Source organism: Parasteatoda tepidariorum, chromosome 1 (genome assembly GCF_043381705.1).
Source record: "Parasteatoda tepidariorum isolate YZ-2023 chromosome 1, CAS_Ptep_4.0, whole genome shotgun sequence".
NCBI lineage: Eukaryota > Metazoa > Arthropoda > Arachnida > Araneae > Theridiidae > Parasteatoda > Parasteatoda tepidariorum.
In genome coordinates this window covers 307121-325076 of record NC_092204.1, presented here as the reverse complement: position 1 = coordinate 325076, position 17956 = coordinate 307121, and the positions used below count along the sequence as shown (strand labels likewise).

The following is a 17956-nucleotide window of genomic DNA, read 5'->3' as shown; positions in this document are numbered from 1 at the left end:
CTCTCAAAATACACTATCTGGGTCCAAAAGTATCCGGACACTCAATGGGTATGGAGCGTCTTGAGGCACGTCGTAATGTGATGTTGAGACGTCCCCCGTTTTGCATCGATGTCTGGGAAATCTTTCCACCAGTTTTTGATAGGATTTCTATCACAACTTGCAGCGAGGATTTGGCTGGATACGTTATCGGAGCTCTCATTCGTCACAAATGTATTCTATGGGATGGAGGCTCTGGGAAAGTCAGTTCAGTTTCTGAACACAGACAAACCGCGTCTGTTGAGCTCAGGGGATAGAGCGTTCGCCTTTCAATGAAGTGAACCGGGTTCGAATCCCACCGACGGCGGGTCGATACGAATCCAGCTCGCACCGACCACAGTGCTGACGTGAAATATCCTCTATGGTAGACGGATCACGGGTTAGAATCCTCCTTGCCGTCAGGCTAACCGTGGGAGGTTCTCGTGGTCTTCCTCTCCATTTCACGCAAGCGCGATATCAAAAATTCCTCCACAAATGTCCATGTCTCCCTATACTTGATCCAAAAGTTCCCTTGTCTTCTGGATTGGGTTCAAAATGACCAGGCTACGAACATGAGTGGTCGTAAACCCATAAAATTGGGTCGGCTGTTCATCGACGGATAATAAAATAAACCACGTCTGTGTAAGTTTCCATGCGTGAATGGAGCATCAGTTATTCAGCTGGAAGAGAAGTGGGTCGAAATATTGTCATAGAGTTTGGAGTGTAGCCTTGACCAGAGAGTCCTCATACATCTCAGAGTTCCAATCACAGGAACTGACGGACCCAAGCCGAACCACTAGAAACACCTCCACACAATTATGCCTCCATCTTAAACAGATAGTTTTGGACAGACAGTGAATAACAGATTTAAAAAAAAGTAGTATTTTTAAGATATAACTCACAGTTTTTGGGTTTTGCAATCACGGGTCTCGATCCTTCACTGGGTTCGCTCAGTCCACCCTTGTTGACCGCGATCACTCGGAACTCATACTCTTCACCTTCCTCCAGATCCCCGACAGTCGCGTTCGTTTTGTCACCGGGGATCTCTTTCGCCTTCTGCCACTTGTGGCATCCCTTCTTCTTCTTTTCCACTATATACTTTGAGATGGGAGATCCACCGTCACTCGAGGGAGGTGACCACTGCAGATCGACGTGGTCCACATCCCAGTCGGTTGGCTCAGGTCGTCCTGGTTTAGAGGGCTCATCTAATTTTAAAAAAATACAAAAACATTTTTAAAGGAATACGTTATAATAAAAATGAATTCGATGGGTGGATTGACATTTTGTAAACGTAATTCATGTTAACTTGTATTATTCACTAATAGACGTTTATGAATGGGTTTTTTCCTATTCTATTTCAAATCTATTTTCTTTGCAATGATCAAATCAAATTTTACATTTAAATCATCCCCTCGTTGTTTTATAAATCTCATCACTATTTATCTTATTAATATCAAAAGTTACTTGGAAAAAATACGAATCAATACATCTGAACTGAACAGAAACATGCACAAAACTGATACCGACAGAAATAATAAAGCTAAACATAATAAAAATTTAACATATTTTAAATTTACTTTCATAAAATTTAACTAACGAAAAAACGTTTTTTTTTTTTTTTTTAAAAATTCCTACAATCAGTTTACACACTCTCTCTCTCTATATTACATTTTCAATCTTTTTATTCATAGAATCAACTTCAACTTGTAGAGGATGACAATCAATATTAATACAGCGTTTTCAACAATTAATTAATTCATTAAATTTAACTCATCTATTTCAGTTTTATATGAGAGAAGAAAATTGTAATTATTTAAAAAAAAAAGTCAACTACAAATGTAATTTTTCTTTGTGGATCTAAGTAGAAATCGACTTTTTTTTTTATCTGACTTGTTTTCTTTCTAAATGAATGATCTCCTTTTTTCCTCTAAAATTTATTTCAGTTTACTCTCAAATTTTTAAAAACAAAATGTCTCTTCGTTAACAGAAATGTGTCGAAAGATATTTACCAAATGGATTTTTGGCTAATGTAGAGTCTTCCGTTTCCAGTTCTTCAGAATCCCCTTCCTTGTTGACAGCCCGAACACGGAATTTGTATTTCTTTCCGGGTTGAAGATTGGTGAGATCGCATTTGGGAGTCTGTGATTTACCAGCCGGTACCCAAACACCCGTATCCTCATCCATTTTCTCCACTTCATAATATTCGATGGGTGAACCACCATCGTCTTCTGGTTCACTCCACTTCAATGTGCAACCCTCTTTGTGGACGTCAGAAACATCGAGGGGTCCTTTGGGCTTGCTTGGCTTGCCTGAAATATAAACGGTTCAATACAAAATATATTCTTATTAGCCTTCATGAGTCTCTGCATAATTAAAAGTAACGGAATCAAATTCATAACTGTTAGAAATATGGATTCTAATAATCACTGCACTTTTGTAAAGGTTTCTTGCTTTAAAGGGGGAAAGAAACAGAGCATATCTTAAGTTCAGAATAAAATCAGGCGAATTCTGTATTTAAAACCGAATAAAAAGTATCATTGAAATTAAACTTCCTTTAACGTTTAATTAAAATATAAACAAGAAGAAAAAATTGTATTAAGTTCATAAAAGAAACTATGCTTTCCAAATACGCTTTACAGAGATAATATAAAATTTTTTAGTCGATCGTGGAAAAGGAACAAAAAGTATGATAAAAATTTTTAAAAAAATGTCAGAAGGAGCAAAAAGATTACAAATAGTATATAAACTAATGCGCTATAAAAAATATTAATTAATATAAAGGTGGATATTGCTGCAATCACAAGTAGCAAGTCTACTGTTCAACGGGGAAATCCATCGAAGTGGGTGCTTCTGTCATGGTAGGCGTGTTCACATCACGTCCGGGTCACCAATGTGGGGCGAGTGTTCTCAACACTATCAACCTTCATCTTTGAAGCAAGGTTCTTTGAATGTGTTCTAAAATTACTCTAAGAAACCAGTTAAGTTTTGGGGAATTTGTTTGTAAAAAGATAAGCAAAACAATGGAATACCTAGAACAAAGATCTCAACTTGTGCTTCGTCTGTTCCGACTTTATTGGTGGCAACGATGGTGTATAATCCACTCTCTTTCCTCGTCGCCCTCAACAAGTAGAACTTTGTGTTATAATCAGCGTTGTCTATGCGTATCGTGTCTGACGTCTGCACTTCTACGTCATTCAACTTCCACGTCACTTGTGGGGGTGGCTCTCCGATCACATTCACGTCTAAGTTAACAGTCTGACCAATTTTTATAGCCATGTTCCTTAAATTGGCTCGATCAATTCGTGGCTTCACTAGATAAAAACAACAAAATCAACATTTGAAAGTGATGGACGAATTAATTTTTTTAAAAAATATTATCCATTTATTTCATTTTTAAATATTTTCAAGAGTTTTTTTTGTTTGTTTTTTTCCATTTTGTATATGCATTAAGTTTATGACATAAGTGAAGTAACATAGGCTAATGACATATGTGCAATAGAAGCGAAATAAAACTCGCTAATAAAGATTGCTTTCTCTATCAGGTTTTTGAAAACAAAAACCTTAAAATTTATGAAACAAAAGAAATTGTTACAGTATTTAAACTTATATATATATAAGTTCAAAATGAACTTGTATATGAACTTATAAATGAACTTATATTGATGACTTAATTATCTTTAATTTCCAAGATTTTACTGTTTTATTGAGTGATATATACCCTGAGGAATTAATCTTACTTCGTAATCATGATGATAATATTAATTTCAATTTTTTGGATTTGGGTATTATGAAAGTTGAAAATATCTGCTTTGTTGATTTATACGATAAAAGAAATGATTTTAATTTTAATATTAATAAACTAGTTACTTGGAATTCTAATGTTTCTAGGAGCATCTATTTAAATACCACTTTTAANTTTCTTCTTTGGTTATTTGTTTGTTTTGCTTTGTCTAATTTAGAAATTTATGTAAATCAACACGTTAAACATTAAAATTAACTTAAAACAGAGTTAGTTTCAGTTTTAGAAGTAAAAATCGATTATACGACGTTATCGTTTATACGACGTTTTTCGGTGGTCCCTTCGGCGTCGTATAAACGATGCTCCACTGTATATATATATATATATATATATATATATTCGAAGCCACTGCTATAAGTAACTGCTATCTCTGAATTATGCTGTAATTCAGAATTACAGAATTGGAATCTGCATAATGCTGTATTATGTTTAACTGCTATCTCTGAAAGTTATTTTATAGAAAGCAGTAAGGTCCCTTTTTGTTTGTATTTCAAACGCGAAAGAAACTCAATCCGAATGAACGGATTTTATGAGTGGCCATTAAACTTTTTTTTCTTGTTGAAAATGTATGTAGCATGATAGTGTAACACTGGATAATGTTTTGCTCTATTCTCACTTTTCATGCAGATTTCTTTTATGGCTAAGATTAATAGAATAAATAACCAAATACTACTTTAAAAGATAAAGGTGTATCCAATGCTATTTTAAATATGCCTAGTGTTTATGAATTTAAAACTTGTTTTGAGTTGTTTAAGTCTTTTAAAAGATGATTTTTTATTTAACAAACTTTCCGTATAACGAACTACATAGGGATGTAGCGTCTTCGTTAAATAGAGGTCTGACTGTATGTATAACGCTTACTGCTAAATGAAATTGTTAGTGACACAGAATAAGAAGTACTTACAGAATTTAGGCTTAGCGAGGTGTGGAAGGGTGGCTTCGCTGGGGTCCCCGGGTCCAGCTTTGTTGACGGCTCTGACCCTGAATTCATACTTCTCACCAGGAACAAGACCCGTGACTTTTCCTCCTGGGCCCATCGTTTCAGCAGCTTTTGTCCATTCTCCTCCGGGTCCCTTCTTCTCGATGATGTACCCCGTGATGGGAGCGTTCCCGTCTTTGCTCGGTTTATCCCATTTCAGTTCCACAAAGTCCTTATCGTAATCAACAATCTCCGGTTCACCCGGACATCCGGGCTTTTCTGCAGAAATTCAAAGAAAGAACTAAAAGTGAGAACATTTTTGACCCCTTCAAACCCAGAGCAGGGGAAGAAGGGAGTGAGAATTGCCTCAGTGATCTTGAGCCGCATAACGTTAGTTGTTAACAGAGAATCACGTTTATCTAATATCACATTCCTGAAGGGGTTTCTAGCTACATAATTTTAACGGCAATTTTTTTTTCTTTGGGAATTTTTTGACCACCTATATCTCACTACATCTTATCTAAAATACCATAAAAAAATGCTTAAAATCTTTTTAGTTTCGCTTAATTTTTTTCAAAATTTTTTTCCCCTCTTTTTATAAACATAATACTAGAAAGTATTCATTTAAAAGAGCAGCCTAAAACAATTAATAATGATTAAATTGATTAATGAGCTTGTTTGTTTTATTGTTTTGATTAACTCCAAATTTCCAAAAATGATTAATTTAAATTTTTTTTTCCAAAAGAAAAAACAAATCTTGTAGAATGTATTGTATAAATATAAAAATTTTCACTAACGAAATAAGACTTTTGTATCTTTTCAGTACTCTTAAGATAGATTTTATTGGGTACATTAGGCTCCATATAACAAGAAAAGGACCAGTTAATACATAAAGCAATCAGCAAGATAACAAGTTAGAAATAAACTTTGTAAAAGGAACATAATGTAGCTTCTATTTATGAATGGATAATATAAGATAAGGGGCAGAATATATATTTTTCATTGAAAACCTATGTAAAGATTTTTTCTAAGATGTGAAATTTAAGTCCTTAAAAATGTACTTTATCTTCACCGTTAGACATGCATTTATTTTCTTCAGAAGAGAAAAATATTATTAATGACTGGGCGGGGAAAATAAACAGTTTTCTGTGATTCTGTGAATCAGTAGATAAAGTGTGTTTTCAGGAGAAAACATTTTTGCCTAAACATCTGTTTCCATTCTAAGTCTTATTAGAATAAGCATTATTTTTTCCGTATGGCATTGGTTTTCTTACCAAGTATTCTGCCCTTTGTGCCACATAATAAATAAAAGAAGTCAAATATAATTATGCCATTATTGAGGGCTATCTTCTTCATCAATTCAACAATAAAATAATAATTAGTTTGAACTTGAACAACGACCGAGGAATTAATATCCTGTGGTGTAAATCGTTTAAAAGTGAATTTGTTTTCGTCCATCTGAATATGAAAACCAACTAAAAATCTATTTCCTTACAAAAGAAAAATTTCATGAAAAAGTGGTGTGTTATATCACAACAAAACGGTTCTGATAATTGATTACGAATTTTCTGTTCTTCTCCTTGAGTGGCAACTAGGCAGGGGAGTTTTAAGGTCCTCGAAACTTTCAGCCATATGGAATAAAAAAATAAAAAGAATAATAAAACTTACCAAACGGATTTTTGGCGAGTGTGGTTCTGTCTGTCTCGAGTGGGTCAGATTCCCCTTCGTTGTTTATAGCCTTCACCCGGAAATGGTATTTTTTACCCTGATCAAGACCCTTCACTTCAATAGACGGGCTGTCCACTTTACCCACTGGACTCCATCGACCCGTGAGCACGTCCATTTTTTCAACCTGATAACCTTGAAGGGGAGTTCCACCGTCATCTTTCGGAGGTTGCCACTGCAACTTACAACCTTTGGCGTGGACATCCGTAATTTCCATAGGACCTTCCGGTTTGGCCGGTTTCGCTGCAAAACAAGCGACATTAAAAGGATGATATACTTCGCATTATGTAGACTGAAACAAAAAATAAAGCACAAAAAGGAACTTATTACAGTTCTCTATACAAGAACCTTTCTAAACGTCCATGAAAAACGATGGAAAAGATGTAAAGTGGTTTAACCAATAGGGAGCACGAGATAATAAAACGGAAAAAGTCAGGGTGCAAAATATAAAATTTTTCTTCGTCTTTGTCAGAGCAACAACCCCTTGCATGCCTTGCCTGCTTCAGTAGCTGACAAACGCCAGCGCCTCCTATCCATGGCAACTCCCTTCCAATTTCCAATCTTTAGGGTTTTCAAATCATTTTCGATGTCGTTGAGCCATTTAGTAGGGAATCTGCCACGGCGCTATTTTCAGAGCTTCTCCATAGATGGTTAAATATAAAATATTAAATTAGAATTTATATTCCCAAACGTTGGGGAGATAAACAACTAAAATGATCATTAACTCAATGAATCACTTTTCATTTTAGGATGTAGCTAATTTAATCCGGCCTAAGTCTAAACGCAACTATTTGCTTCATCATCATATTTGCTCTAAATATAAAAAAAAAACTGTTTTAGAAGTTTGTGAATAGGTTTCTTCATGAGCAAAGCAGAGTTTATTACGTTATGGCTTCGGTGATCACCTTACTATGAGACCCACATTTACATTGAAAACGAAAAAGTAAAAAGGCTGCGCCCCTTTCTAAATATGTTTTATTACTTTTTTTTTAAATGTGGAAAGATCCCCAGAAATCTAGCTTGATAGATAAAGAGCAGTATTGAATGAAAATCTTTCAATACTATTCTTCATCTACCTACCTTCATTTAATCACTTTTTCAAACTGTCCTCTATTCCTATTAGTTAAATCACTTTACGCACGTTTCTTTATTTGTTTTTTGCTTCAGTCATCTAGTGATTCAAGAGAAAGAAAACACTCACACAGGACATTGATATTGATAACGGCTTCATCTCGACCATTTTTGTTAACTGCCCTGATCACATATTTTCCCGTATATCTTCGAGTGATGCCCGTGAATTTCAGGTGTGTCGCGTAATCTTCATTATGGTATTGAATGACGTCATCAGGTTCGACGGCCTTCTCTCCGTGGTTCCAGGTGATGGTGGGGGCGGGCTCCCCTTCCACCTCAACGTCCAGTTTGATGGTGTGGCCAGATTTAATTGTTATATCCTGTAGATTAGTCCTGTTTATCTTTGGAGCCACTGAAAAAAAGAGAACAATAATTCATTTTAAAACCTCCAACAACTCTGAACACTCAAAAGACATTTTTTTAAACTTGTAATGAATGACACTGGATTAATACAGTTTTTTTTTTCAAATATTAATTCATTCATTCAATAGGGATGAACGAAATGGAATATTTGGATGGGTTAAGAGTTAGTCATTGTAATAAATTTTACTATAAACGATTCAGTTTGTCACGTATTTTAAAAATAACATCGGTGATCATTTCTAATTTATTTGAACAAAAAAAAAATTAGTTTATGGCTCACATTTAAATATTTAATTATTTTATATTCACTGTGTCGGATAAATTTAATAAAGAAAATTGCGTGGTTGCACGACTGGTCCACGTCACCAAATGTATGCTTTTGTAGTCAGTGATGGGCATCATTCACGAAAATTTTATTCATGACTAAATTTATTCAGAATGATTATTCATATGAAAATTTAGTCATTATTCATCATTCATTATGCAAATGTATAAAAAATTTTGAATAATGATTGATGAATAAACTCATTAGTCATGACTAATTTTTCTGAATAAAATTTTGAATAACCAGCAAAAAATGCAATCGATATGTCTGTCTATAACGAGATGCAAAACATCGTTTGCTCTAAAACGTCTTATTTTAGGAATTAAACTATAAAACTAAGACAAGTAGGACAATTTATTTTTATGTTATTTTAACTTACTCCAGCGTAACATACTTACGTGTGCTAAAAACTAGGTTTATAACAGTTTAGTTACTTAAGTTCATTTTAAAATTTTGTTCAAAAATCTATAAAACGCAATTTTTTATAGTTTTTGAAAGCAAACGATAATATTATTTTAAATTTATAAATAAAATTTTAACTTTATGATTAACTTCTTTAAATATCTAAATTGTTTAAATATTTAAATTCTTATGCAAAAAAAATATTATACATGTTCTGGTGGCATTTAACATGTTTTTTTTTAAATTTCATTTTTGTATTTTTTAGCATCCATAATGTCTAAGGAAGTTGTCTTCAAAAGATAAGATGCTTGTTCTTCCTTGGATCAGAAAATTAGGACTTATTTTTGAAAAAAAAAGGAACGATTTTTTAAATATTTCCCTATATTCAGATACAATCCATTATCCATTATTTATTTAATAGTTTGTTTACTTTAGTGAAATTATTGAAAAGAAATTCCTGGTAAAATAAAATTCTTTTTTTCATAAAAAAAAAAATATTTTTAAAAGAGCTTTATAATTTTCTAACGATAACATATTAAATAAATAAGGAAATAAAAAGGCATAAGCATATACAAATTAAAATAAAATAAACAAATTCATGAATGGTTTTTGCTCTTTTGTCTATTTTTAATCTCTGTCTATCATTTTCAAATTATTTTTACTTTTCATTTCTATGTCAGATTGTATTTTAAAACAGTCATTATTGAATGGGTTTGCCTCACCAGAAGGTTCATACTTACAGTATTTCTCTTTTACTATTAAAAACTCTTTTGATTTTGTAAATGTTACTTTCTATTCAATGATAACCAAATGAATTTCTAAAAATGAAATTTTTATAAAAAAAATGATTATAGTGTTGAAGAGCAATGTGACATGATCATCGACAATCGATTATGAAGAAATGATTGAAGAGGCTTACGGTTTCGGGCTTTTGCAAGATGTGGTCTGGTGGGTTCACTGGGTTGTCCTTCACCCGCTTTATTGACAGCCTTCACCCTGAATTCGTATTGGTGACCTTTCACGAGACCCGTGACTTTACCCTCGGGTCCGTGTGTTTCGGTGCACACATCCCAGGCAGCTGCAAACCTCTCTTTCTTCTCGATGATGTAACCGGTGATGGGGGCTCCTCCATCATTCTTGGGTGGATGCCACTTCAGGTCAACCATCGTCTCATCCCAATCAACGATTTCAGGGGTTCCGGGAGCTCCTGCCGATTCTGCAACAAAATCACAATACTTATTTATTTAATTACCCACAAGTCAATATTTTTGATGATTTATGTTGGTCCCATTAATGGTGGTTCGATATCATTGGAAGGTCGCCATCATCCAACATTTATCCATTCATGGTTTTTGATACACACTTTCATCATTACTTTAATACATGGTGAAAGAGAAGTTTGATTCTGATGGACCCACAATCCATGATGGTCCCAACTATACATTTCCACGAAGGTTTAATGGAAATTCTTGCTGGTTCTCAGGAATATGACAGCTGGACAGATTGGCCCATCAAAAATCAGTCTAAATTCCTTACATTGTGGTTCATAGGGTGGTTCATGATCGTTCCAACATTTGATTTCTTAGAAACAATGATGGAAATTTCTGATGGTTCAACATGAAGAAACCATCGAAAGAAACAGCTATTCTTAAGTTGGACCATCATAAATCAGTCCAAATTTCTACATGGGGATGATGGTTACTTATGTTGGTTACCATTAAAAATATAATGGTTCATCATGGAATTATGGATGGTTAATATCAAGATGAACGCCCGGTGGCTGAGCGGTAGCGCTTCGCGCTGTCGTGCCACAGGTCCCTGGTTCGATCCTCGGGCCGGGCAAGGTTCACTCAGCCTTTCATCCCTTCAGTGGGTCGATAAATGAGTACCAAGCATGCTTGGGAACTAAACACTGGGGGTTCCGCGTTCGGCTGACCACCTGACCGGAACATCTACTCCTGCACCCCAGAGCCCAAGGACAAGAAAACTGAGATGGGCACAGTAGGCCTTGGACCTCTATGGGCTGTCGTGCCACTGAGTTTAGTTTAATATCAAGATGAGTCCATCCATGAAAAACCATCATAAATTTTGATTTGAGTCGTACAGTGTATTCATCTTGCATACAATTTAATAGATCTCCATGTTTTTCTACTTTTAAGGCCTTTTAATTTGCGTTAAGAACAATGCTTTTTATAATAGCTAAGACCGGATATTATAGTTCATGATTCAGAGCATAAAAACCTATTTGTTTTTTAAGATCTCGTTAAATGGATTTTTCTCAGAAACTGGCTTCTCCAATTTTTATTTTTTATTTTTACGAAATAGCTTACCAATCATATATCAAAACAAAACAAATTCCCGTCATTCACGTTGTAAATTATTGACTCATTCCAATTATTGAATTTATCTAACCATTGACTTTTGTAAATTATTGATTTATTCTAAAAAATAATTCATTCCTAGTGCACAGTTTGAACACTTTAGAAGTAAAAAAATGTCTACCCAGATTTAACCCTCCAAACGTTAAGCCCCCGGATAATATTTTCCTGCTACTCACCCATTGAATAGCTATCTTTTGAAACAGGAAAGCTACCACCTAAAAGTTCGGAAAAAAAACTAGCCCTCAGGGAGTTAAAGCAATCAATTATTTGAAATATCACTGTAAAAATCGTTATAATAATTGTATGTTATTATTATTCATAAATTTACTAAACGCTTCTTTGTAAAATAAACTTATATTTTTACCATGTGCAAATAAAATAGGGACAATACCATGGCTAGAAATCTGAGCAAAGCGAGCAAATCATGATTTTTTAAATAAATGCTAAATTTCTAAAATCATTGAAATGGCATAATTTAATATCAACCTTATTCATTTTATTTCATAACCGTCATTGAACAGCCGACCCAATTTTTGAGCTTACGACTACTAATATTCTACTCCGTAGTCACGTCATTTTGAACCCACTCCAGAAGACAAGGGCTGGATCAAGTATTGGGAGAAATTCGCCATCCTGGTGGAACTAACCGCATTTGCGCTACATGGAAAAGAAGACCACGAGAACCTCCTATCGTTAGCTGTACGGCAAGGGAACTGTAACCCATGATCCGTCTACAACTCACGATATTTCACGTCAGCACTGGGGTCGGTGCAAGCCGGATACGGAATTCGTATCGACCCGCCATTGCCGGGATTCGAACCGGGTTCACCTCTTTGAAAGGGGAACGCTCTATCCCCTGATCCATCGCCGCTCAACCGTATTCATTGCAAGCTTTAAATTATCCAGTATAATATTATTGCCTTGCGCACATCCATTTCAAGACCAATTCAATGTAACTAACAAATCAAACGCTCTTCAGTACTGCAGTAAGAACCCACCATAAGGGATCCCTCTATTTACGCTTCTATTTTCTTATTTTGTAATCTAGCAAACTTATGGCGAAAATATTTAAAACATATATTTTTAACTTATAGTACAACAAATAAATGTAAAAGGAACAAAAAGAAAAAATAGAAAAATGAAGAAAATTTTTAAAAAACAAAGTTTTCTGAGTACTTCTNGTCTTCACCCTTGGTAAATTTGATTTGTACCTGGCAAAATGACATATTTTTTCATTAAAAAGTAAATTTCAATTCTAACTGAATTTTTATGTATATATATATATATGCGTGTGTGTGTGTAAGGTTGATATTTGAGAGTTTTCAATAAAATATAGGTATAGTGATTGAAAAGGAAGTTACCAAAAGGATTTTTGGCCAGAGTGGAACTATCTGTAACGAGTGGTTCGGATTCTCCTTCAGCGTTGACAGCCTTCACTCTGAATTGGTATTCCTTTCCGGGTATGAGTCCCGGTACATCCATTTCTGTCTTGTCACTCTCGGCTCTGCCCACCGGTATCCAATTGCCCGATGCAGCATCCATTTTCTCTACCTGGTAATGGTTGATGGGCTTGCCCCCATCATCCTCCGGTGCCTGCCACTTCAACTTGCAACCTTTTGCATGGACGTTGCTCACTTCAAGGGGACCTTTGGGTTTAGATGGAGCTCCTACAAATACACCATTTCTTTTTAAACAAACAAGTATTTACACAAGTGATTAGACAGATTCTATGTAAAATCTCAATCAATTCTGTACAGCTTTATTGTTTATGCGAGACAGGTTTCTACTTGATTACGTTTGTGTATCAATGGATTCAATGAGACGGTGTATTATATAAATTCGATACATTAGACGATAGATTACATAAATATAGAACATTTATTATATTGGACCCATTTGATAGACGCACTGTAGTTTTTTAATAATGGCATGTTTTGCGAGTGTTTATATACAATATTTTTATAGTTAAACATACAAGTAATGGGTTTTTATTCGGGGGATTTTTCATATGCCTGCTATTTGCTTTTATTTTTGACGTATTGCATTACAATGTTAACCCACTGATACGCGAACGTAAGCAAGATCAAAGTCTCGTAAAAACAATAAAACTGTATAGATATCACCTGATAGTTAAGATCTTTCATAGAATCTTAAAATGCGTCTCATAATTTGGCAATGCACTGTATATATTTAAAATGGTACAGTCAAAAGCCAAGACACTATGTAATAAACTCAGTGTCTCTTACATAGGATATTATGGGTATTCATGGTGAATGTGTTATTACAATGTTTTGTACAACGTGTGGTTACATTTAAAAAGAGAAAAAATGATGTGCTAATTATCTCAATGGCACCTTTCATTAGTAAAAAATCGATCATTGAACTGTAAATTTTTGCTCTATTATTAATTATGAGTGAATTTTATTTTTAAGAGTATTTCGCCAAAATGAAAGAAATTACAATTGTCACAAACTTTTTTTAAGTTAAAGGAACACACCAATCGAAAACAACAATAAGCAATGGGTTTTAAAAGAAAGAAATATAATTTATATTTAATGGCTCAGTACAAGAACTGAAATATAGTATAACATCCCAATAAATGAGCCTTTACATTTATTGGATGCGTATAATGAGTCAATTTTATAAACGGACTTTTGCGTAGTTTTATTTAACTTTTTTAAACCTGAGATTTAACTGATGTTAAATTATAAAAGTGTGTGCTCACATATATAATTTATGTACGTTTAGGGAATCTTCCCATTATGTGTTAGCAACCTCTCATGTTCTACAAGGACCATAAGATGGCATCTTTTTCAACACCCTAGATGAATAGGTAGGATGCGATGCATTGTCAAAAGGCGTTGTTTTTCCTGTTAATCTAATGGGTGTTAATATTTTTGTTACTCAAATAAAATGTATAAAATTCACAATAATTATCGCTTTGTATAACGATATCGTCCTATTCAATTTGTTGGTAGTCAATTAAGTCAGAACCTGGCGTTGTTCTACTTCGCTTCATACGACAAAAAAAACAATAATTAATTTTTTTTTATTAAGTTTATGATATTTTCATTTAAAGGACTTCAGTTTGAGAATTTAGAACGTGTGATTAAAAAAGATGCGAAGAATTAATTATTATTATGAATAGCTGTTATTAATAGGGTGCAGTATTAGAATTTAATAAATTTAAAAATGCCGTATTCGACTCAGAAAAATGAGCCTATTTGTGTTTAACATTACCCATGACAAAAATATATTATTCTTTCATTTTTAATACATTTTGTGAGTCAGCCTATTTCTTCATAGTATCCTTTACTTCTGCATTTAAGCGACGAGTTTAGCGAGCCATAAGGATATATAATTTTTCTAGTCGTCTCTTCTGCTTTAAATATTTTATAAGAATGCGGTTTTCACGATTGCGGTTGCTTTAATTTTTTTTTGATCCATGATTTTTTTGCGTTTTATATTTTTTCTTTGTCAATGAAATTTTGTATTTTCGATACTGAGCCCGAACTACGTCATGCTGGAAAGAGGTCATTGTTAAACGAACCACCACTTGAATTGTTGAAAACTGCTTTTAAAAAAACATGATACAAATGGGTGCTCCTATTCTTGAGCTACTAGTAACTTCCGTTTTTATACTATTTATATTAGAACATATTATTAGAACCTAAGCTTTTATCTTTCAAGTTTCTATTTGCTTAAAAATTTCAATATAAATTTTAAATTTAATCTAATGAGAAAAAAAAGGAGTTCTTACCCAAGATGATTATTTCGACCTCTGCTTCGTCCTTCCCGTGTTCATTTTCTGCAATTATTTTATAAATGCCAGAATATTTCCTTTGGGCACTGTGGATGATCAGCTTTGTATTATAATCCACGTTTATAATCTCTCTGTGTTCCGAGCTCTCTATCACCTGTGGGTGCACAACAACAGAATTAATACTCCTGAATTGAAGAGAGATGATAAAAGACACATTATATATGGGGTGGTGTCTATTAAAAATAGAAACATGGAAGTCGTTGATTTACAAGTGACCAACATCATCATGGAACTAAATCTTTATCAAACACTTTTTATCACTATTAGAAGGATTTATTTCTACCGTCACCATGCAGGCTCTTACATAATCTAAAATCCTACTTAAAATGTGGGAATATTATTGAGAACTAGGTTTGTCCTTTCTTATAAACACCCTTGTTTAAAGGAAAAAGATTCAAGATCTAAAATATGCCCTTTATTGACTTATTTATTCTCCTTTCTTGATACTTCATGGGAAAGTATGCCATACGCACACATGTGACTTATGAGTCTATTCATATTAATATATAGTATTCAGTGTGAATATATAGTGAAAGAATTGAAATTTTTAAGAAAGAATTCTTATGAAAGAATATAGAATGTGTCACTGAAGATAATTGATACCTTACTCGGAATAGAATGGAAAAAACAGTTTTAAAGTAAACAAATGGCAGCAGCCCATCAGGATCGAGCTACCCACACTCAGTCACTTGCGGCTATCCTATTTAACGCACATTCACGAATATTTTTTGGGGGAAAAGATTGTCTTGGGGATATGAACAAAAGAAGAAAGAAGTTCATTTTTAGTTTTCTGTGTGTGTCTTTTTTGCGTGTTATCAACCATGGCAATTTTAAAAGGTATTTAGAGTCGAACCTTTGCTTTCCATTGAAATAACATCGCGGTTAGAAAATTGGCGAGTCAAGGTCTCGCGAAATGGTCTTTTCTTTCTTCCATTCTCAAAACATACAAAATGCTATCTGTGCATAAACCAATAAACATTCCGCCGTCACAATAGATACCCCATCCCTCTCGAAAGAACCAAACGAGTGCTTAAACACCCTTATAATAAGAAACACATATCGAAAGTCAACCTTAAGTTTAAAATTTGAAACCGTTCATCACGATCCCCCAAAGAGAACAGGGGCTCATTTTTGAGGTATTTTAAGAATCTTATACTATTGAATTTGAGACATTTTGCATGCATTTCACACAAAAAAAGTGTCAAATTTGGCATTTCTTCATTAAAAAAATGAATGACTGTTTTTACCTTATCCTTGAGTGACCATTTAACAGTAGGTGCTGGTTCACCTTTAATGTTAACATCCAACTTCAATGATTTTCCTTTTCGAATGGTTGTCGTTTCCAAGTTCGTTCGATCGATGTGTGGTTTTACTGAAATTATATATGAAAAGTGAATCACATGCATTGATTCAAGACACAGAAAAAAGTCGCTCTAGAAAATAGTTTTTTTCCTTCTTATTTTTAAATGGTGCCAAATTCCAAATTAAATCACCTGGAGAATAAATTTTTTTTTGTCTCGTAATTTAAAATTGCCGACTAGGTTTGTTCATCTCTCTACTCAAAAGTTAGCTGCTTCTAAAATGAGTTCAAATAGTTGTCTCCTCAATAATGAACTGCTGTAAATATAATTGATTCTACCTTATTGTAATATCTATTTGCCAACAGGTTTTGTTCATATCTTCCAATAACCAAAAGTGAGCTCATTTGAATAATGAGCTCATTTTTCTGCTCACAAATCGGTAGTTTTACGTGCCAAAGCTGTTTTCTCCTAAGAGAGTGCACGTTTCTTGAGTGCAATGAAGTAACGCGACTGAAACAATGTTTACGTTCGTGCATCAATGGGTTAAATTCGACGATATATACTATAAATTCGGCGATTGAATAAATTATACGATGTATTACATAAACATAGAACATTTATTATATCAGATATTATATTATAACATTATAATAATTAGACCTAATGATTAGACGCACTGTAGTTTTCAAATAATGACATGTTTTGCACGAGCTTATAGGCAATACTTTTATGTTTAAACATACATGTAATGAATTTTTATTCAGGAGATAATTTAAACACTAGCTATTTATATTTATTTTTAACGTATAGCATTACTATGTTCATACATGGCAGTACTTTTACTTTCGTTACTTGTACCGCCGGTACAAGTAAAAAGTACATACTTTTACTTGTACTCCGTTACTTTTTAAATTTAGTACTTTCACTTGTACTTTCGTTACTTTTTTATGGGAAAAAGTAAAAGTATTTGTAACGGAAATNAATTTCGGTACTGAACAAAATTTGTCGTGATTTCAACTTTTTTAAAAAAAAAAAAAAAAAAAAAAAAAAGTGTATGCAATATATATGAATTTACAGCTAACTTCGTGTCTAAATACCTTCTGTTTCAACTTATACTACACATTCAATTATTTGTTACTAGCTCAAAGATCACAAAGCTATCTGAAACCCTGTGTTTGCTTTGTTTATGTTTGTTTTTAAAACGCGTTTCTAAAGAGTAAAATCAATTTTAAATCAATGGTAATTTAAATAAATAAAAATAATAAACTAAAAATTAAAGTCAATAGATAAAATTTCTTTTTCGTGCAAATCCATAAAAAGTTTGATATTAAAATTATATTATACGATTATATTATAAAATTATATTATAATATTCTTCCGAATTTAAAAATAAATTAATATCCATAACTTTCAAAATTAAAAATAATTAAATAAATAACAACAATTTTGCAAAAACATTAAAGAAAATAAGAATATTATTCAATAAAATTTTAGGTTACTTTGAATTTTCGATTTCCTAGAAATGTACTTTTAAATCGTTACTTTTTTTGTTTAGTACTTGTACTTTTTACACGTTACTTTTTAAAATAAGAACTTTTTACTCGTTACTTTTATAAAAATACTTGTACTTTTACTCGTTACTTTTTAAGAGTAACGTTGCCATCTATGACTATATTAACCCATTGATACACTAACGTAAACAAGTGCAAACCAGTTTCAGTCGCTTAAAGATAATAAAGCTGTATAGCATCACCTGATGGATAATTTTTTGT

The 17956-nt window shown here is 33.3% G+C and overlaps 1 protein-coding gene across 1 annotated transcript in view; it reads right to left on the bottom strand.

Annotated features, from left to right (window-relative positions):
• The window catches only part of LOC107453633 (twitchin), a gene marked incomplete in the record, with an annotated part of 247518 nt that overhangs the window by 89240 nt on the left and 140322 nt on the right, over positions 1-17956 (bottom strand). The window contains 10 exon segments of the mRNA XM_071179568.1: positions 918-1220; positions 2025-2324; positions 3045-3326; positions 4719-5012; positions 6402-6701; positions 7660-7941; positions 9599-9895; positions 12422-12727; positions 14821-14977; positions 16131-16255. Coding sequence (XP_071035669.1) covers positions 918-1220; positions 2025-2324; positions 3045-3326; positions 4719-5012; positions 6402-6701; positions 7660-7941; positions 9599-9895; positions 12422-12727; positions 14821-14977; positions 16131-16255 — 2646 coding nt within the window.